At 39.3% G+C, this 23,555-nt stretch overlaps 2 protein-coding genes across 2 annotated transcripts; both read left to right on the forward strand.

The window, feature by feature from the left end:
* Window positions 1–7,693: 7,693 nt before the first annotated feature.
* jak3 (Janus kinase 3 (a protein tyrosine kinase, leukocyte)) lies at window positions 7,694–19,236 on the forward strand (the record flags this gene model as incomplete). The annotated part of the gene is made up of 23 exons (XM_083888129.1): window positions 7,694–7,892; window positions 8,012–8,129; window positions 8,277–8,394; window positions 9,014–9,159; window positions 9,307–9,610; window positions 9,860–9,982; window positions 10,083–10,240; window positions 10,321–10,432; window positions 10,688–10,868; window positions 11,485–11,609; window positions 11,724–11,855; window positions 11,951–12,038; window positions 13,046–13,170; window positions 13,357–13,495; window positions 13,835–13,986; window positions 15,464–15,614; window positions 15,841–15,965; window positions 16,129–16,318; window positions 16,624–16,748; window positions 16,912–17,084; window positions 17,899–18,016; window positions 18,086–18,199; window positions 18,826–19,236. The coding sequence occupies 23 exons, from the start codon at window positions 7,694–7,696 to the stop codon at window positions 18,943–18,945; spliced, it is 3,336 nt and encodes a 1,111-aa protein (XP_083744255.1). The 3' UTR covers window positions 18,946–19,236.
* Window positions 19,237–22,116: 2,880 nt separating this feature from the next.
* Window positions 22,117–23,034, forward strand: LOC310925767 (N-acetyllactosaminide beta-1,3-N-acetylglucosaminyltransferase 3-like; the record flags this gene model as incomplete). The annotated part of the gene is made up of 2 exons (XM_083887783.1): window positions 22,117–22,903; window positions 23,018–23,034. 2 exons carry the CDS (start codon window positions 22,117–22,119, stop codon window positions 23,032–23,034), a joined length of 804 nt encoding a protein of 267 aa, XP_083743909.1.
* Between the last annotated feature and the right edge of the window lie 521 nt (window positions 23,035–23,555).

Here is a 23,555-nt window from a genome sequence, read left to right on the forward strand (position 1 = left end):
TGAAATTGTCCATGACAGGGTGGACATATTTTGAGGTTTGCTTGTAAATTGCCTTCTTGCAGTTAATTTATAAAACGTGTGGGAGCTTGACCAATATGCATTTCTAACAGCATAACATATACTTAATGCAATGAATATGAAGTTCAATGGTAAATCTCAGCTTTTTTGGGGGGAAATGGGGAAGTCTCAAAGGCACCTTATGGTGATATTGAAGTCTGTATAAAATGCTCTAAAATAATTATATTGGATTATTATTATTAAAATGTTGTTAAATTATGAGATAAAGCCTACAGTTCAAGTAACACAAATTGAAATAGAAATTTAAGAGGTATCGGCCTGTAGTTAAACGAGAAAAGCTCTCTTGGATTCTAGACAGTAAAACAACCACAGGAAACGGCAGAGAAACCCAACTGATTCAATCTTAAAATCAACTGAATCCTCTTAAAACCAAGCGAAAATTAGCATAGAAAAAAATCAAATCAGTGACAGAGATCAAGGTTTTATAGACACTGAAAAGAAAACAAGTATAGGGTGAACTCAACAAGCATATGAAAGTTGACTTATTATATTGTTTTTTGCACATTTACACAAAACATGAAAGACATAAAACCAACAAAGCTGGAGCCCTGAGACTTTTGCACTGCACTCCTCATTGACTATACATACACAATCTATGATTGCAATGGATTTAAAAGGCACAGTTTAGACAGTGCATTTATTAATTTTTTAAAAATACGTTTACATTAGCTTTAGTACATTTTAAAGTACTAAAAAAATGGTAAGCTGTTAAGGAGGTAAATACACTGCTTGGATCCAAATGCACAAGATGGGAAGCAAGATGAATGATTCAAGAGCTTTATTTGTTCCTCTTGCAAAATAAACACAGCCTCAGGAGCTCTTTGTCATCATAATAGAAAAAACAAACTTAGCTAAGTTAATATCGAACAGAATAATCCAGACAAACTTGTTATCAAACAGAATGAGCCAGACAAAACCTCAGTTAACCCTGAGATGAGGGAAACTCTGGTTTTTCGGTTTCAAAATGCCAGTTCAGCTCAACTCCTAGTCAGTTACCCTGGCAAAATACTCTGTGAACCTAACCTGATCGCTGGCAGCTTTTCTTCAACTAACTAACTGAGTTTCTCCTGCTCTTAGTTGAAGCCTGCAGACTGAATTCAGTGGCAGAAATTATGGTCTGTCCTTTTCTTGAGGAGCCAATTGATGTTGAGGTGCAGATACTCCTTTGTAGTGTACTACGAGTATACTTAGTGAAGTATACTTGGCTTGTACTGAAAAGTAAGAACACAAGTCTAAGACAAAGTACATTAATATTAAGACACTTACACTTTAATACTAAAGCTAATACTTTAGTATACTTCTTTCTGCCACAAAGTACTAATACTTAGTATATCTTGATCCAAGTACAGAATAAGGTTGTGCTTACATTTAATTTCGCAGAATAACAATTTGGTAGCAGTCAACCCAGTGTTGGGAGTAACGGTGTTTAAGTATAACAGCATTTTTTTTTCAGTAACGGAGTAATCTAATTAATTACTTTTCCTATCGTTGCAACGGCATTACCGATACTGAGAATTTTAAGTGGTGCGTTACTTGAGTTACTACAATCTGGTTGAATGAAGCCGAGTTACTAACTCAGTTACTTTGTGGGAGAAGTCATTTGTAACTATAACTAATTACTTTTTTAAAGGCAGATGCCCAACATTGGTTCAACCTGCTTTTTTGAAACAGGCCCCTGAACAATATGTTTTCTCTCTTCGCATAAACGACGCACTGGCACATGATAGAGGGACTGGGGACACTATAGGGAAGAGGGAATCAAGGGCAGGTGGAGTGCATGAGGGAATTAAGGGAGATGTATCAATGTAGATGAAGTGACAATGCAACAGGAAGACATGAACGCTTACCAAAATAAAAGGGGAAGTGAAAATCAAATCCAACATCAAAAGTGACATGAACTTGACTTTAAACATAAACTAACACAATAATTGACTAAGCAAAGCAAAAACACTAACAGATCTAGCGCCTTGTGACTAGGGATGCACCGATTGCCATTTTTGGGTTTTGACCCAAACGACCCAAGTTTGACCTGCCGATACCGATTTTAGCCGATTCCGATTTCAATTCTTTAAACCACTTTACAGCATACAGAAATATATATATTTTGTATATTTTCTTTATTAGAACATTTTAACATATAAATGCAATCAGTTCACATCCAATATCCAACTAAAAATACAAAAACGAATCACTACCTGTATGTGCAGTTTATTTAAGTTTAAACATATTTCACAACATAGTACCTACACACAAATAAGTAAATTAACTAATGACCAAGAGCGCACATCTCTCTCTCTCTCTCGCTCTCTGTGTGTGTCTCTCTCTCTCCCGCCCCGTGACTCGTGCTCTCTGCTCACACAGGTTTAAATGACAAACAAACAAATGCTGATCAAAAGTTTTGTGCAAGTGATTTAAGGTCCTGACTCTTGTCTTAAATATGACAGGCTTCGTTCAGTGATTGAAACAAATATATAAACATTAATGAAACGTTTACATGCAGAGCGCTCACTCGCAATGCAGTGTAATCAAATACACCGGCATGGCGGTATATTAAAAATTCATATCATAACTGAAAAAAAACGGTATTCGGTGTGAACCGGTATACCGCCCAGCCCTACACTCTACTACAGGTGCGTGTAGCTGCGTGCACGTGTGTTGCTGATGCTGCGCGATGCGGGTGCATTTGATCGGCTTATTAAAATCGGAATATTTCTGTCTGATCGGCCGGTCGCCGATTGCGGCCGATCACGTGAAAATCGGCCGGTTCCGGTCACTGGCCAATTAACCGGTGCATCCCTACTTGTGACATTCCCTCCCCCCGTTCCTGGATAACTGAATAAACTGAACGCACAAGACAGGAGGCAAGACCAATGATTCAAGGGCTTTATTTTTTAAAACAAACAAAGCCTCAGGAGCTCTTCCTCATCTAAGTAAAAAAAACAAACAAAAGCTTATCCCTGAGCCAATATCGAACAGAATAATCCAGAGAAACTTGATATTGAATAGAATAAGTCAGACAAAAGGCAGGTGCAAGTGATTACTTAAGGATCACCAGGTGAAGTGCATGAGGGAATTAGGAGAGATGTAATTCAACAATTCAAATAAGCACTACGCCGTTGTCAGTTGGCTGATGCAGGGCTAGTCCTATTTTGCTGAACAGGGCCACTGAACAGAGACCACCTGAGATGTGAAACATCTGCTGCTGCTCCTGTCAGAAATCCACTGGGCTGCTGTTAGCTGCCATGCTAACTCCCTTCACGGAGAGCATAGAGTTGACCATCAACATTGGCCAGCAGATTTTATCATCGACAACAACATTCCTGGACTACTATGTTCGCATTGCTAGTTTCATTGGCTGAGCTTGTGGATTATTCCATTAGACTGAGGACTTTTTTGTCTGTCTATCTGTTATTGTTCCTTAGGTTGTACCCTGTACACGTTAAATGCACTCTGAAAATTAACACAACTTGATTGTATATAGGGCTGGTCGGTATGACCAAAAATATATATCACGGTATTTTTCAAAATTCGAACGGTTTCACGGTATCCGACGGTATTTTTTTTTTTAATGCATAATCAGGTGTTCACAGCATTTTCTACTGGTTGAGAACAGAATTACTGCAGTAGATTAACTTAGGGTGGTCTATTTTACTGACATGAACGCTTTAGAATAACTCCACACTAGTACAGGTTCACATGGCCCCAGAAAATGATGCTGTTTACAAAGAAGAGCTACTCATGATTCTAATGAACTGAGGAATCGCAATGCAAAGACAATTACAGTCAAAATACAGAACTTTGACTGTGCAAATCAACATCATTTATATACATTCCCTGTGTTACCTGCTGATGTGGCAGGTGCCGACCTTAACTTATAATATTCCAAAACATGCTTACTAGGGCTGTCAAAATTGCTCAAAAATGATATTCGAATATTTCCTCTAAAAACACACAGATATTCGAATATATTCGCATAGTATTTGCAGCCAGACTGTCAGGCGATAACAGCATTACGTCAATAACAGGACGAAATAATACAACGAGACATAACCGCCTGTATATGTAGCTTATTTAAGTTTAATCATATTTACATTTAATCATATTTCCTGCCCTTGCATATAATGCACAGGGCAGGAAGGGCGGGGCCAGTGCCTGCGACTGGCAGGCCCAACCTGGATCGTAACTTCTTTGTTGGGCTTCGGTCCGTGCTGCTAGACGTCGATGGCATAGGCTCCATTTCATCACATTGTGCTCCTCTGTAACTTCTTGCTCTCCTTCACGTATGAGCCTTCTTTCCACCTTCGCCATGGAGTGTTTGTCAGTAAACCTTGTGTAGCATGTGTGGTGGAAGCCAGCGTCCTCGGGAATATCCTCAAACTCTAGATCAAGACCGTGCTTATAGTTCTCAGCCACCACGTTGCGAGAGTCTCCCTTCAAGCCGAGCCCTGTAAGCTTGTCCTGTACGTATTCCATCTTGTATTGGTGAAACCGTCTACCTTTTCGTGGTTCACATAAGCAATATGCACGTAACAATGTTTGTGTCTTGATAATTTCTACTTTTTGTCACTTGAAATGGTGAAAGAAAATAGAATGTCATGACATTTGCTGAGATTCTTGATGCATTTGTTTATGGAATGATGTTTTGCTCAAACCCAGTAGTCCAGTGTCTGAGATTGATCAATCTGAGATTGACTACAATCTCAGATTGAGTATTTCAACTCACAAGAGTCATGGAGTATGGCAGAGTGGTGGTCAATATGCGTGACCAGTACACAGACACTCCTTATTGTCTGGTCAAAAAAATGGCACACCAAAATGTGGACTTTTGTCACTTGTCAATATGCCACAGATGTCACAAATCAAGAGGGAGCATTGACCCAAGCAACAATGTTCTCCCATACCGTATCCCTCTCTTTTGCTGCTGCAGTGGTGTTACACTTCCTTCTAAAACATTCTCAAACTCACTGTAGGAGCACATTAATATTTCCAACTCCAGTGGGGTGAAGAACGTTGCCCTTCGCTAACTAACTCAAATCAGCTGTTCTGAAACCGAAAAAACTCAGAGTTTCCTTTCTCAGAGTAGATCAACTCAGAGTTCAGGGTTAGACTGAGAGTTTGTTGAACCTGCTTTGTGAAAAAGGCCGCAGGACTTTTGTTTTGAAATTGATCCTAATTCTCGCAAATTAAATCCACTTTATTGATAAAGTTTTACTGTTATTTTGGGATAGTTACTCTGTTTTACAAGTTTTTCTTCATGCGTTTATATTTTTGTTCAGTGAATAATGACACCATAGAGAGGTGTCAAGGTAGATGAAGTGTACCTTGTGAAGCAATCGGAAGACATGAACGTTTACCAAAATAAAAGGGGAAGTGAAAATCAAACCCAACACCAAAAGTGACATGAACTTAACGTGACTTTACATCAACATAAACTAACACAAGAACTGACTAAGCAAAGCAAAAACACTAACAGATCTGGCGCTTTGTGACATAAGCAGTGGCAAGAAGTAGAAAAAGTATCAGAAATTATAAGGACATGTAATAAACCCAGGCATTAAAGTGTCTGCTGGTTAGACCAGGTACTTTTCATAGAGCTTTAACAGGAAACAGATAAAACACGAGAGCTGAATGGGGCAACCACAGCTGTAAGCTGGTTCTCGTTTCCTGTACAGAACTACATTCACTTTTATTATAACTATCATTGAATGTGACACAGAAACAATCACGTTATGGGGTGAGGTGATCAGATGTAGATTGTTTTTTTTCCCCTCAACTACAATGATGTTACTCCTATGATATTGCATTACATTCCTTAAATTATAATAAATAATCACCAAACACTGATATCACTGCTGTGTTCTAAGTTAGAAAAAGGTTATAAGACTTATTGGACATTTTACAGATTCTCAGATGATGACTGACTGCAGTGACCATGCCACTTTAACAAATGCTGAGCATTGTCCTTCTCAAACCTCCACTATTTTAAATAGATCATATTATATATTGAAGTAGCATTTTGTAATGTAGGGCTTTGTTTTTCTTATGTAGAGCAAAAAAAGAAAAAAAAGCATTTTTGTTTAAGTTTCGAGTTGTTGTTCATCAGCTCAGTCTGTGGGATAAAAACAGTTGAACAGAGAGGACTAGAATCTCTTGTTTTTGTGCATCTGTTCGTCTAAATCAGGAAATCCTATTGAACTTCCTGGCAACACACACACACACACCCACACACTGCAAAAACACAGAAGTCAAAGAAGAGAGGCCTGGTTTACAAATGTTCGAAACAAAAACTGTTGCTGAACTAACCAAAAGGTAAAAACAGAACCTATTGCAATTTCTTTGATAACACTATTTGATTGTAAGCTTTAAAATGTAACAATGTAGAGGATGTGTCGGCCGTTGTTGTAGCAGCAATTATTTTCAAATTTCAAAGTCTCAGTGGTCTTAAAAAAAGTTTCATAATGGGGGACCTTAATGTTGTTCTATATTAAAGTACATTAAAGCTCACGTAGACATGTGAATGTAAACTCATCTTTGGCGTCTGTGTAAATGAAGCAATGCATTTGAAAACAACTTAAAACATGATACAGAATTGTGTAAAAGAATATTGCATATTACAATACAATATCTCTACATATTGTCTTCCCGATTTGGATTCAGCTGTCACTTGTCATATGCTGTTGACTATATAAAATATAATAAATTATGTGAAATAATTATTTGTCTTCAACATTAAAAGCTTAATAACTCCTGTTTAATGTCAAAAAATTGTCATGAGTCCTCGTGTTACGGTTCATCATTAACCCGACTAATGGATGACGGAATTGTGTCGAAAGTTAAAACTGTTAATGGCAATAATGTGAAAGTGTTTGCTTGCCTGACAAGATAAAACACATGTATAAAGCAAATTATCACATGCAAAACAACTTAATGTCCCATGTGGATAACAATATACATTGTAAACAGAATGTCAAGTTTCACTCAAAGATCAACCACCTTGAAACTTGTCACAGTGTGAAATTGTCTTCATTGCATCAGTATGCAAACGGTTACATTTTGGAATATAAGGACATGTGGTTACCCTAACTGGGCCTTCGTCAAACCTCCAAAAAGGAGAATATCCGACAAAGAAGAACACAGCAACTTGCTGGAGTCTCTGAGAAGCTCAGGAGGATCTTCAACAAACACCACATCCTGGTATATTTCAAGCCCTGCAACACTTTTAAGACAAAATATGTTCATCCTAAGGACAAAATTCCCAGACACAAACAGAGCAATGTACTGAGGAGTGTCCCAACGTCTACAATTGGTGAACCCAAACAATCACTGCATAAAGGCATGTCACAGCACAGAAGAGCCCGTTTTCACTTTATGGATCTGAAGGCACATTGTCAGGAAACATTGAAACAAATATTCATTGCTTGGAATCTTGAGTTTGCCCTTAATCTGTGGTGATATTTGACCCTCAATTGTGACAAGCAAACAGACCTTATGGGATCAAATTTACATTTGGCAAATTATTTCTGACTTTCCACTGTCAAACTTTTGACTAAGTTTACAGTCTAGCATCAGAATCACTCGCCTGTTGATTCAGTTGGTTTCCTCCTCAGGAATACTCATGGATCTCAGTGAGGAGGAGTCAGCTCCTCTGGTGATCAGAGACAGGGGAGGAAGCCAGAGGTCCAGTTCAAGTACTGGTTCCAGTTTACAAGTCCACCTCTACTACTTCTACACCACAAAGGAAGCAACAACAATACACATTTCATGTGGCCAAATCTCAGCGGAAAATGTCTGCATTCAAGCAGGAAAAAAATGTGGTAAGATTACAGTGGATCACGAGACTGACTGAAGGCTCCTCTAGTGTATGCATTTCATTTTTCCTTTTAGTGGTAGTTAAAAAGTCAGTGTTGATGTGATGATTGTTTTATGTCCTCAGGAATCCTACCAGTATACCTGAGTCTTTTTGGGCTGGTGTCATCTGATTTCTCATTGTGGTATCCTCCATCACACATGTTCAACTCAGATGAAAGGTTACAAGTTCATTTCAGAGTCAGGTAGGTGGAAATTCACCTGAATATCATTCACTCCAAATTGGACACTGGAAATTGACCTTATGTGTGAATGTGAGAGTGTATGGCTGTTTGTTACTGTGTATCTACATATGTAGATGATTCAAGTATTGTTTTTTTTTTTATATAAAGATTTTTCTTTGGAAACTGGTTTGGACAAGGACCAAGATCCACATTCCGCTACAGTCTGACCAGAGACACAATCAGTCAAGTGCTTGACTGTGGTGTCATTGATTACCTTTTTGCTCAGGTAAAGTACACTCAGGCAATGTTATGTTCTACTTTAATCAATCATCAATGTACTATATAGTCTTTTAAATAACATAGCAGCACTCTAAGCAAGGATCAAAAATGCAAGAAATTGTTGGAACGCAGCGTGGGGTAAATTGATGGTCAGAAAATGGGGATAAACTATGTTTACACAGTGAGTGGAGGAGTCAATACACAGGAGCAAGTAAAGCCTTGTTATGCTTGCGCGAGACACTGTGGCGTGGGGCCCCGCTGATGGCACGACGTACAAACTCAACGTGTTGTTCGTTGCAACATTCGTTGACTGTCTCAGGGCACTCGGACAGAAGAGTCATAATACTCATAAGAGTCAGAAGACTTGAGTTGGCGCGCACTGCAGCCGACGAAGTTACACAAATTCAGAGGTGCACGACCAAGCGCCATGACACCTTTTGGAGCCGACGCGCCCGGCCCGTCACAGGATACAACGTAATTTTTGATGCGCGCCCGGCACACTACGGCGACCATAAACCTGAAGAGTTGAGGAAAGCAATCAAACAAGGCAGGACATGGTTCACAGCCAGAAAAAAATCACATGCATAGTTCATGTGTTAAGAAAATGTCATTTTTGTGGCTTCCAGTTGCGAAGTGACTTCATTGCTGGTGAAGCAGGAGTTTCTCCACCTTTAAGCACTCAAGAAGAATGCCTCGGCCTTGCAGTACTGGACTTGTGGAGAATGGCCAAAGAGCGACATCAGAGTGTAAGAGAGCTCTGCAAAACTGTCAGGTATCTATGTTTAGAAAGCATGTTGTTGTTTGACTTGTATGAGCTTGTTTAAGTTATGTTTTAATTAATTATAGGATTCAAATTGACATACAGAAGGTATTAAAATGTCAGCTTTTAAAAAAAATATAATAATATGATCCTCCTTAGCTACAAATCATGTCTGCCTAAGTCACATCGCCATGACATCCAGAGACGAAATCGCCTGGATCGTTATCGAATCCGAAACACCCTCAAACATTTCTTGAAAAAGCTTGGAAACTGCTCTGTGGACGAGTACAGCTTGAAACTCAAGTACCTGACTGAAATGGCAGGCATAGAGCCCTCTCTGGGAAGCGAGACCTTCAAAGTGGATCCTTCTGCCTCCCATTCAAAGTCAGCTTTCAGTCTCATTCGAGTGACTGGGGAAACTGGAATTCAAACCAGTGGAGGTTGTCAGTCGGATAGTTCCATGGTAAGAATAAGCTCAACTGTGTTTGATTTTGAGATTTTATGGTGTTTTTCCTTGTACCTCCTGCACTTGAACACTATCAAAATGGGGATTTATGTGGTTGTTGACTTGCAGCGCTGTTAAATTCAATGCACTTTTTTTGGGATTAATTCAATTATTTCGATTTGGGTGACTTTACATGCAACCCACAACCCTCAATAGCTTCTTTTCCCCACCACCATGTTTTTAACTAATGAGTCTGCATTCTTTTAGGAGTGGCAGACCTTCTGCGATTTCCAGGAAATCATTGACGTCAGCATAAAAAGGGTTAGTCATGAGCAAGTTCCCCATGACAGTAGGATGGTGACAATAACCCGCAATGATGACAGATATCTGGTAAAGGAGAGATTTAACACGTCACTGTTATTTTAGAAAGGTTGGCTGTATTGTTGAGACTGTATTGTTTTAATTTGATTTGTCCTCATGTGCACTACAGGAAGCCAAGTTCCAGGATCTAAAAGAAGCACTTTCATTTGTGTCACTTGTTGATGGTTACTTCAGGCTTACAACAGATTCCAGCCACTACCTCTGGCAAGACATTGCTCCCCCAAGTATTCTGGACATTTTAAAAAACCATTGCCATGGCCCGATCACGTGAGTCACGGCGATAAATTCTGGAACCAAAGCAAACTTTCACATGTCTGTTTTCACTGTATATATAATTTCTTGTTCAGTTCCGAGTTTGCCGTCAACAAATTGAAAAAATCTGGATATAAAGGTGGTACATTCCTTGTTCGGCAGAGTCCAAAGACGTATGACAATTTCTTTGTCACTGTGTGTGTTCAGGTAAGGCTTTCTGTTGAGAGCACATATAAATGATTTAGAGCTTACTTACTTACTTTTTAATTGGTACAGATGGCAAAAAATAAATTCCTGATAAAGAGATAAGGCTGGAATTTACATGCCGCTGTCTTTAAATCTATCATGTTTCAGTATCAAAATATTAGGAGCATTTGCAGAGAGTTGTTCGCAAAAATCATTGCTGTCATTCTATATTACAAAGTTGTTGCATCACGTAATGAACAATTTTTTTTTCTGCAGACACCACTCGGACTTGACTATAAAGACTGCCTCATTATTAAAAGTGAGCACTACAGTCTTCCTGGAATCCACAAGTCTTTTTCCAGCTTGAGAGAGTTGACCAGCTATTACCAACACACAAAGCTGCTGCTGGATGATGTGCCTGTCAAGTTGGGCCACTGCTGTCCTCCCCGTCCCAAAGGTTTGACTTACAAGCACACAATATTACTAAATATGGACTACATGACACAATTCAATACAATATAAATCACATATAAATTAATTTATTCCTTAAAGGGTGTACACACTAGCTATGATTAACCAAACATCATAATTATAATAATGTAATGTTAATAACATGTATTGTTAAGATTAATAAATGTAATAATCACATTTTTAATCCAAGTATTTGATCATCTTCTACATCTTCATTTTACTTAATGTGAGCTAATGTAAATGCACTCAAGATGCGTCTTGGATGCAAATTGTATGTGGTGATTATGTAATCCTGATTTAATTCATACGTGCCAATGTTCTGGTATTCACGTTGAGATCCAATATGGATCGGATTACTCTTTACAGTTCACATAGCCCTCTTAGAAACACACATCGTGTGATTTATTGTTCTAGCTATCTTGTTGATTAGTTCCATCTTTAGTCTATACAACCATAAACAACCACACTACATACATGCACTGTATGATTTCAATCCTATTGCCCAAAACAGGGCGAACTGGAATCACTTACTTGGACTGAAATGTGTTCTTTAACCATTGGAGACTGTATTGGCAAACACATGAGGTTTACTTTTCTCACAGAGCTCACAAATCTCATCATCGTACGCAGTGGCAACTCGGTAGAAAACCAGGGCTCGCCAACACCTGAAAGGAACAAATTCAGTCATATCCAATTCAACATTATCAAATATGAAGACTTGAAATGGGTGAGTGTTCAGAGATGACTCCAACTACACCTACTACTATAGCAATTATAGGTACAGTGCAGTAGGCTGTATGATGGCAGAGCCATAATAGTGGCTGTACTTCTTTTCTTGAAGGACGTCAGCCTTGGACAGGGATCCTTCACACGGATTTTTAAAGGCTACAAAACAGACATTCACAAGGGTGAGAAACGAGTGCTAGAGGTCCTTCTGAAAGAGCTTGATGTTGCTCACAAGAACTCCTGGGAGGTTTGTTCCTTTAGATTGAAAGTGTTATTACTTGTGTTTGTTGTTCATATTGTTTCACAAGTCATTCATGTTTACTTGTCCTCTCTGTCTCTCAGTCATTCTTTGAAGCTGCCAGCTTGATGAGTCAGATTTCACACAAACATCTCCTCCTTGTTTATGGCATCAGTGTTCACGGAGTAAAAAGTAAGTTCAGACAAAACAACTGACCAAAAGTCACCACTAGGGATGGGAATTTCACAAATTTTTAGAGTCGATTGTCGAGGTCCACGTGTCGATTTTTTTTTTTTTACATCAGCAGCAACAGCAGCAGTGCGGGGGTGTAAACTATTCTACACTGTACTACTTCATTTTATGCTCAAAAACATGGCTGTAATGTCCATTATTGACAATCAGAACCGCGATAATAAAAATGATGGAAAAAAAAGAAAAAAAAGCGGACTCTCCGCCGCTGGAACGCGTGTCGCCACACGCCAGGCGGCTCAGGTGAGGTGTCCACCAGAGTGAAATACAGAGATCCTGACCGGGTGAGATGCCGTCTTCATTTAGCGCTCGTGTTATGTCCCCCAACCCCGTCCTAAACTTAAGCGCAACCTTGTTCGCAGTGCACGCACACACATGCTTGGACGCGCACAGCCAGTCGAGAGAACGAGCCGGTGACGCCCGCACCATCATGTGAGAGCGCAGGGGAGCCTGGACAGCAGGATCACCTTTTCGTGCACAGCTTCTTTAACCTCCATAGTCGTGAACTTTACGTGTTTGTGACACTTCAACTTTTTTTTACTATAAATGTTTTTGTCGAGGTGCGCACGTGTCGATTGTCGATCGATTTGTCGACAAAAAAGTCCCATCCCTAGTCACCTCATTGACTAAATATTTTTTAATTAATCCAAGCAGCATTGTTGCCGTTTAATCAGAGATGAAAATGAGGTTGCGTTACACACCATCAGCAAAATAACAATACAGTAGTGTCAAAACTGAGGTATGTACCGAACTGTGACTTTTGCATAACGTGACCCCGACTGTACGGTGATTATAGCATTGCTCAAACAACAAATGTAATGGTGGCCTAAGACATATTCTATGCAAGCACGAAACCCTCATTTGTCCCTGTAACGAGGGAGAGTATTTCTGACTGTGACGCGTTTGGTTTAAAGTACAGCTATTCAAACAACCCTCACTGTGCGTTTCAGACATCATGGTGCAGGAGTTTGTCAAGTATGGGGCTCTTGACCTCTACTTAAAGAGAGGGAGATCTGTGTCAGTGAGCTGGAAACTCGATGTTGCCAAACAGCTTGCATCTGCACTCAGCTTTCTGGTGAGCTACTTTCTGATGTCACAAAAATCAATGACTACAACATGATCGATGGCGTGTAGAATTGTAGTCATTTTTAAAAGAGGATACAAATGTTGATGTCCTGATTAACCTTTTTTTTTTTTTTTTTTTAAGTGACCAGTGTGTCATGCCATAATGAGTTAACATTAACATGCAAGTGTTTTGCAGGAAGAGAAAAACTTTTTTCATGGAAATATATGTGCCAAAAACCTGCTGCTGGCCAGAGAAGGTGACCCATCGCAGGGCAGCTCCCCTTTCATCAAGCTGAGTGACCCAGGGATCAGTGTGGCCATGCTGGGAGAGGATGGTAGGGGATGGTTTTTCGAAATCAATAATTAAAAAAAGAAACTACTACTAAAGTACATATTATTGTGCACCACTACTGTACTGGTTATCCATATATGATTTCTTCACCACACATAACAAATGAGTATTCTTTCATCTAGTTAAACTCTGTGTTTTTTTCGTTGGTGATTATTTAATTGGTATTTAAACATAATTGTTTAGGATATAGTTACAAATTAATAGATTAGCAATACAGAAAATACTACAAAATTGGTATAAAAGCAAAAAACGCAAGGAGCGGAAGAAACAAAGCAAAATCAAAACCAACAAACAAACAAAGCATTTCTGTGTGTTTACTCAGTTATAATGGACAGAATCCCCTGGGTGGCCCCTGAGGTCCTGGAGGACCCAGACAACCTGAGTCTGGAGTGTGATAAGTGGAGCTTTGGTGCCACTGTGTGGGAGATCTTCAACAATGGAAACGCTCCACTGCGAGGCTGGGACCTAAAACTGGTACTTCCACATCTATATGGACAAGTCATACAAACTGTCCAGTGAATGAAGTACTTGTTCAGACTAAGACAGGAAGATACAGTGATAGTTTAACAAGGGATAACAGGTCCAGATGGTAGATGTAAATGGTAATGTGACTATAGTCAAAGAGGAAAACAAGCACATGAGGTGACATGGTGCAAACATAGACATAGGCCCCGTCCCAATACCTCCCCATATCCTACATTTTTGCCCTAACCCTAAATTTTGCGCATTCAAATGTAGCTGGGAACAAGGGGCAGTGCGATGTTGCCCTTATAATCAACCCTTAAAATGTAGTGAGCTCTGATGCGGGCTTAAAACGAAGTGGAAGATGTAATTACCCATGATGCTTTGCGAATTCAGCAAGCCGGCTAATATTTTTCAACAAAGATGGCGGCCACATCTGCCGAGGAACAATTTCGTTGTAATAAATTTTCGCAAATAAGCATGTTACAATGTTGAAATGTGTTGGAATATGTTGGTGTTTGATATACATCCCAACATATACGATTTATGAAAGCAGCTAGCTAACTAGCTAGCTAGTGGCTATTTGCCGAGTGCTTCGAGAGAGTATGCCCGTCATGAAGAGCTACATGACGGGCAAACGCTCTCGAAACACTCAGCAAATAGCAACTCGCTAGCTCTGCTACATCTAGGTAGTTTTATCAGTGTTTTGGATGTGTGTACCCGCTTTCATTTGAACACGAATACCCTGTATTTGTCAGATTTCAGTCACATTCGTGATATAGCGTTTACGAGGACGGAGAAAAACTGGCATTGACGGAAAAAAACAAATCATCCATTCATCCATCTTCTACTTTATCACTTTATCCTCCACATGAGGGTCGTGGGGGGTGCTGTGCCAATCTCAGCTGACATAAGGCGATAGGCGCGGTACACCCTGGACAGTTCGCCAGTCCATCACAGGGCCACATTTAGAGAACAACCATTCACTCTCACATTCACACCTACAGTCAATTTAGAGTGTCAATTTGCCTAATTGCCTAATTGGACACTAATATTGTATATTGTTTTTGAACTGTGGGAGGAAGCCGGAAAAACCAACACACACACAGGGAGAACATGCAAACTCCATGCAGAAAGGTGTGAATAAAATCAGAATCATAAAATTATAAATCAAATATGAGAACAAACCATTCGCACTCATTTTAACAGCAAACCCCTATGGTACCTAGATGTCAGGTTGTGAGACAAGTATCAGTAGACATCCTTGGGCTACACCTTTAAGATGTGTTACATATTTGGTCATATTTGACAAGAATTATAATCACTCAGAGTGTATGGAAGTCATTGCAGGTGAATAAACACAGAGGCGGCAGACAAGCAAGTACTAAAAAAAAAATAATCAACGATGATTCCTGCAAATCTGAGAGTGAAAATATTGAATATAAATATAAAAAATTATTACAGTCAATTGTGTCTGTGTTTTCTGTAGAAGAGGCAGTTTTATGAGACATTCCAGCAGCTGCCTCCCTCACAGTGGACAGAGCTGGCCGAACTGATCAGTCAGTGTATGTCCTACCAGCCAGCCTTCAGACCTTCCTGTCGCAGTATCATCCGTCAGCTCAACAGTCTGATCACTTCAGGTAATGATGTGAAATTTGACAATGTCATGAGGTGGGGGTGGTGGACAATCAATAAGCACTCAAAAGTTGACGACAATTCAAAAGGTCCAGTATGTAACATTTATGGGATTACTAAGCTATTAATCATTGCACCCCTACACAAACATCAGCTGGCCATCAGGTGTGCTATTTCAGAATACTGCATGAGCAAATTTCTTAATTGCAAGTGTTTCTTACGTCATTGCAGACTATGTAATTCTGCATGCCACTGAGCCCGTCACACAGAGCCCAGTGTGGAGAGCCCTCAGCCCTCAACACGACCAGACATTGTTTGAGGAAAGACACCTGCGCTACATCTCCCCTCTGGGAAAAGTAAGCATGAAGCATCAAAACCAAAGAGCAACATCAGTAGTCCGTTTTCACACAGCAAGTCTTGTAATTATTATTTCACTGTGTCCTGAAATGGCACATTTAGTACAAATTGTAAAGTTAGTGAATGACTGACAGGTGACTGAATTATTATTTTTTTAATCAGGGGAACTTCGGCAGTGTTGAACTTTGCCGTTATGACCCATTGGGGGATAACACCGGGGAGCTGGTTGCAGTGAAAAAGCTGTTGCCCAACAAGCAGTCGACCCAGGAAGACTTCCAGAAAGAGATCAACACCCTTAGTGTTTTGCACTGCGACTACATTGTCAAATACAGAGGAGTCTGCTACAGTATGGGTAATACAATCTCACAGCCCATGGTGTAATTAGCTTAAGATAAGTTTTCTACTTATAACCTAGAAGACAAGGAAGGTAGAAGTATTTTTTTACTGAAGTCAAGTCAGCTAATTCAGTTACTGCATTGTATCCAGTTTAATATAAATAAAAGCTTAATTATTTTTACATCATGGTGAAGGCTTATCATGATTTGTCTCATTTAGTCAGAATTAGATTCAAATATTAAGCTTAACATGAGGGCAGATTTTAGTGTGCTGAATTATTGAAATATTTGTTTATTTTTATTTTATTTCTTTTGTTCAAAGGTCGCCTCAGTATGAGTTTGGTGATGGAGTACTTGCCTAATGGCAGCCTGATCGGCTACATGGAGAGTAACCAACATAATGTTAACACCAGGCGGATGCTGCTCTTTGCTTCTCAGATCTGTAAGGTAAGATAGATTACCATAACCCCAGCACATTGTTGTCATAATAAAAAGCTTGGTTTGAGGTTTACTTAAATTATTCCTCAAAGAAGTTCAATTGAAAAACAACTGTAAAACAAAAAGAGAGATTTATTTATTTGCTCTGGTTTGCCGTTTTTACTTTTCCCAGGGGATGGAGTATCTGCAGACTCTACGCTATGTGCACAGAGACCTTGCAGCCAGAAATATCCTTGTGGCCAGTGAGACACTGGTGAAAATCACTGATTTTGGACTGACCAAAATCATTCCTTTTGACAAGGAGTACTACAAAATCATGCAGCCTGGCGAGAGCCCCATCTTCTGGTAGAGTTTTCCAATTGGAATCTCTAATGTTCGTTCAACCAAAGTGTTAGGCACAAGCCTTAGCTTTCTATTATTAGGGAATAATCACTACAATAATAGTTATTTATGAAAATAAGAGTGAAAGCCTGATTCTTCTTTGTGTCAAGCTGACCTAGCTGCTGTCCCATGTCTATTATTTACCAGTCGAATCTGAGAGACTCATTCTAGAATATACAGTTCTGTCCAAAGTTTTTTCTTCCTTCAAGAGGAATGTAGTTTTGCAGCAAAAACACAACCATTAGAGACACAATAAATATAGACAGTAGAACCAAACTCGAGTTAAAAGACTTCCAATCAGATTTCAAGTAACTGCCAATAAATTGCAATAGAAAACAATAACAGTAAACCAATAAAAACAAAACAAAAAATCACTCATTAATTGTACAAAGTAATAGCATTGATAGCACATTGGGGGGTTTGAGTCAAGAGCACAAAACCAGAAATCAACCAGAAGTGGATGATCACAACTAGACAGGATAAACCAGGCTTTCTTCAAAATGTTGTTTGAGTGCCATTTTACTGGCTTCTTTGACAAATTTTGGAAGGATGATTTTTAATTTGCAGCAAAAGCTTGCCATAAAGATTAAACAGAAGGTTAAAACGGACTCAGTAAAAGATAAGTAAAAATATATTTTTTTTAAATAATAAATTAGGGTCACAAGATTATTATTTTTTGTCAATCACTGACCTCGTGTAGTTATTAGAGTCTCCACAGAGTTTTGTTCTCATAACGTTCCTGAAGGTCTAATGTCTACACACTGCTAATCTGATGCAGGTACGCCCCAGAGTCCATCAGTGAGTCCAAATTCTCCCACAAATCAGATGTCTGGAGTTTTGGAGTGGTTCTTCATGAACTCTTCTCCTACTGCAACAATGCCCGCAACCCAAAAAGAGTATGTTTTTTTTATATATATATATTTTAATAGAGATACTTCATACTACTGATCATGCAACTGTTTCAGCTGTGCATGCAGGAGATCGGACACAATGTGCAGGGTGCATCCATTTCACTGCATCTGGCAAATATTCTAAACAGTGACTGGAGGCTGCCAGCTCCTCCACATTGCCCACCCAAGGTATGTTCACAACTCTTGCCATCACCACTAAGGGGGAAGCACTTGCAGGGAGGGAGAGCCCACTGATACGTGGTTACAGTATCAATACAGTGCAGCCATAACAATATACTGATAAACTAAATGTTAACAGGCAACCTTTAAAATAATAATCTCCAACAATCTCCCAGTTTAAGCCATACAGGATTATTCCAAAATGTACAATGCAGATGATTTCCATAATATTGCACAACATTGCACAACTACACAACCCCCATGTAACACTTTACATTAGAGTAACAATATGGCAACAGTATGGTAAATGGTCTGTTTTATACAACACATTCCTCGTCTAGTGCTGTACACCATCCCTCACATATCAAATACCTGATGTACCAATTAACACAGCCAGCAGAGCTGGGAACTGAGTTTGGAGTTACAATAATCATGTATTGACATGGCAAACACTTTGTTTTTGAGAGGTTTATATAATATTACAACAACACCATCTTATTTATATCCTGATCACCAACTTGTAGCATGGACCTAACAATGGAAAAAGTATTTTGGCATACATGACATCAGAAAGTATGCATTTCAACTTTTGACCCAGCAAAGCCACATTAATGCTATTCTATTTTTAACACCAGGTGTACAATATGATGATGCAGTGCTGGGCATACGACTTCAATGAGCGGCCATGTTTCTACAGCCTGGGGAACCAAATAGAAGTGATGATGCAGGATGACAGAGAGAGTCCTAAGGGCTGACCATCACCAGCCTCTAAATTGTACTCAGTAGGAAATGAAACCTTCATTCATTGGGACAATTACAATTTAGTTCATACAGGAATTAGATGCACAGCACTTGAAAAAAATCCCAATTAACTTGTTAGTGGCAGATAAAAGATTTTAATCAGTGACTAGAAAATCTCCTTTAAACTAATTTTCCTAAGACACAACCATGCTGAGGAAAGACCATAGCTCTGAACTGTTGCATATAAACACAGTTAGGTTGTCATTGTCACATAAGAGCAGGTTTTTTAGTGTCAACCAGTCCACTTTCCATACGAGCAGATTGTACAAAATTTACAGGAGGCAGATGAAAACTAAAAGTTACCCTAGTATAATTACAGTGCATAATTAAATTCACATGTTTTGCAGTCACTAGTGTCCTTTCAATTATTTTTAATATTCTTATTTCTAAATTCTAATTTTCTCACGACATAACGACAGCTAAATTAAATACCGTTTTATTCAGGAAATGTAATGTGCACTGCGAAGCATTTATATTTAAGACCAATTTTAAGACATATATATATATAGAACATGAACAGCTTTTGCAACTTTGTGATGATGTGCTGTCTTGCAAAGACAATTTTTCTTTTTATTACTTTTGCTATTTAATAAATCAATGTCAGTACAGAAACTTGTGTATGTACTACTTGTTTTTTTGTTTTTTTAACTGATAAATGTCAGTATTCACTATTCCTCCATTGCTGGATTGGCACTAGAGCCGCCCCCCAGGATCCTTATGTGGAGGATAAAGTGGGAAAAGATGGGTGGATGGTTGTAAATCAAAGGTATATCATTTATTAAGTCTAACCTTTAGTAAGCATATTATGTAATTTGAAATAAACACAAGTCCAAGTCTGTAACATACATTAAGTGAGCATGGGTAAATATGAGCTACAGAGCAGTGGACTAATATACCTCAGTTGAAATCATAATTTAAGTCATGCTTATGGTCGATAACAGGAATGGAGCTTCTACATTACTTACTTACACGCAAATTAAATAAAGAAATCCTTTTCTGGAGGACAATCACTCATTTAGAACCTGAAGTGGTTACATGTGTAGCAGCAGTAAAATAGTTTTAAGCAGGAACCTAAACTACATTATACCTCAAAAGCACATACAAACTTAATTATCACAACATACTCTACATTAAACAGACACCACTGTCTGGGAAGCTCAACAAAGATATCAATGCTGTGATACAACCAGGCCTGGACTGAGAAGGATGTTAAAAAGTTGTCAATGGGGAAACTTCAATTACAATTTTGATAGTTAAAATTAAGTTTCAGTCAGGCCTGGTCTTATCATTACGTAGTTTAGCAGACAAACCAATAACAAGCAGACAAGCTAATGCTGGTACTTCAACGGGAGTAATTTAAAAAGCACCAAGCTGGTAAACAGTAAACCACCACATCAAACTTGTGTTGCATAGGCTGATATAAATATCAGGACACACCAAACAAACAAAATAGCTTGGATATTTCACAACCTTATACCAAACAAATCTATCTAATGGCTTATCAATACTAATGAGCTAACGTTAGCCCAAATCCTTCACCACAGAAACACGACATACATTCCCTGGTGATCATGCTACTATTATCAAGGGCTTCATAGGTTTGGGGTTAAAAAAAAGAAGAAAGAAATATTTACATAAATCATTTTACCTGTGGAGGAAAAAAGTGACCAATTCAGCATCGAGTTAACTTCTCCAACGTTCTCCCTTGATTGGTTGCGTGCTTCTTTTCACCGACCTTTTCTTCGGGGATTTTTTGGTGGCTTCTTGGGTATTCCATCAAATTGAGTCATTTTCTTGTGGAACGTTTGAAGTGAAATCTCTGGCATCGCGTTTCCTTGAACTCGGTCAAGAAGACACGGCGTCAACGAGGAGCAGACAGTCTCAGATTGGATAACGCTACCTGCCTCGAGCGTCCAAATTTTGCGAATCAGATTACGATGATTAGGTGGAGCAGACTATCTATTTTATGAAGTACTTTCACTGTGTAGTGGCAGTTTTAGCAAATGTGTAATTTTTGTGTTATTAAAAGTTCCCAACTGCTACTTGGCACTTATTTGTTGTCACCCACAATAATATAGTTGTCATTTTTCTGTACTACGTATCATGCTAGCTAGCATGACATACTAAGATCACTCAGGTGTCAGGTGAAACGCCACAGTCGACGCATAAAAAACGCCTGTCCAGTAACCGGCGGATGACGTCACCACCACGAACCGAGCAAACTGGATTCTGTCAGAACGTGATTTACAGGTAACTGGAGTATTTTGTACGGCAGCTGATTCAGACTGTGTGTCGTTCGGTGTGTTGGGTCCTCGCAGAGACGCAATGACGTCCAGCTCCTGCGGTAAACTGTGTCTGTCCACCACGATGGTGTCCACTTGTCAGTGTTTGTCCTCTGAGTGCGTCCAACGGCTAGCTGCGGCTACTAGCTAACATCTAAGCGCAATAGCCGATGTAAGACTGATAAACGTTCAACTAAGTTAAAATATATTTCCTCTATTCTGGAATGTAAGAGCAACAAGTCATTTGTACGCCAGAATGTAAAGTCATACGTGTGAGAAAGTAATAGTAATAGTAATTCGGTATTTACTTCACATATTGAAAATAATATAATTTATTTTATAGGACGGGTTTATAAACGCACCACATTCTATGATCAGTGCTGTTCTACAACCAGGCCTGGCGCCATTGGATGAAGTGACTGAGGGGGATGTTACAAAAGTTGTTAGTGAGGAAACTTCTGACTGCAATTAGATTAATTCTTATTTAACTGTTCATTTCCCTTCTGTTTTAGATGTGTTGATAAGATGATTGTTTTGTTTCTTCACTGCAGAGATCAAAGGATGAGAAGGATGAGAACCAGAGAAATCATGGTGGCAGTAGCTCTTGGTGTGCTGTTTCTCCATCTTTGTAATTATTTTAGTGACCAGAAATCCATTTGGCTCCCTAATAATGAGAGAAAGGTGGAGGAAAATCATATATGGCAACCCAACAAAAACAGCACCTACATCTTTGCATGGTCAGCATGTCAACAAAATAAATTTTCTGCCAACACTACAGATTTCAACTATCTTCCTGAACATATACAAAACTTTCTTTACTACCGACACTGTCGCCATTTCTCCATGTTACTGGACGTTCGAGACAAATGTGGAGGAGCGGATAAATCTGCAGATGTCTTCCTCCTTCTGGTCATTAAGAGCTCCCCTAGAAACTACGAACGCAGAGAGGTGCTGCGCAAAACCTGGGCTAAAGAGAGGCTACACAATGGTAAGAAGATTCACAGAGTCTTCATCACAGGAACAACTGATATCAGTTTTGAAACAGTGAGGCAGAACAAACTACTTCAACTGGAGCATCATGAGTACAATGACATTCTCCAATGGGACTTTGTGGACACGTTCTTCAACCTCACACTGAAGCAGATACTCTTCCTTGAGTGGATGGGAAAGAACTGTCCAAACGCTCGCTTCTTGCTTAATGGTGATGATGATGTTTTTGCCAACACAGACAACATGGTGGAGTATCTCCAAAGCCTCAAGGACAATGATGGAAGCAAACACCTCTTTGTCGGCCATTTGATACAGAACGTTGGACCCATCAGATTAAATGGAAATAAGTACTTTATACCAGTTCAAGTATATGTGCCAGAATCATACCCCCCTTATTGTGGTGGTGCGGGCTTCCTCCTGTCTAGCTATACAGCTATGGTCATATACAATGTGTCTCAGTACATTACCATATTTCCTATTGATGATGTTTACATGGGGATGTGCCTGGCCAAAGCCGGACTTAGTCCTGTTTCCCATATGGGTGTGAAGACCGCCGGAATAAACATTCCCTCCAGTAAAGTGGATGATTATGACCCTTGCTATTATAAAGACATGTTATTGGTGCACAGATTCATTCCTGGTACCACATATCTTTTGTGGCAAAAAGTACATGACCCTGATCTGAAATGTGAAAACACGTTAGTATCATGAAATTGTAACATATCTGGGTGTTGTCATTTAACCTGCATCACAGGAAAAGGTTTGAGGTGAACCTACACCTGTTTGTATGGTGTTTGTTGTACTTCACTGTTTGAAAGTAACCTCAGAAAGCAAATAAATCACAACCACAACATCCATGCAATGACATTGTTTCCATGTCGACTCTGTGTATCAAGTTGTTGTTTAATGAGTGGTGAAAGCTGCACTGCATTCAGATTAACAGAAGATGCATTTAAAAAAAATATGTGCCCATTACTCAACGCTAAGTCCCTAACCCAGGGGTGTCAAACTCATTTTTGTTCAGGGGCCACATACAGCGCAATTTGATCTGAAGTGGACCAGACCAGTTAAATAATAGCATAATAACCTACAAACAACAGGAACTCCAACTTTTTCCCTTTGCTTTACTTAAATGTATCGTAAGTATAGTTTTGATGAACAACTTGACACTTCTTCTAATCATAATGTGACATTTTCACAAATTCATCCTGCTGGCCAGATTAGACCCTCGGGTGGGCCGGTTCTGGCCTGTAGGCCGTACGTTTGACAAAAATGTGGTTTAAGGCCATCAA

This window comes from Microchirus variegatus, assembly GCF_963457635.1.
Source record: "Microchirus variegatus genome assembly, chromosome: 4".
NCBI classification, from domain to species: domain Eukaryota; kingdom Metazoa; phylum Chordata; class Actinopteri; order Pleuronectiformes; family Soleidae; genus Microchirus; species Microchirus variegatus.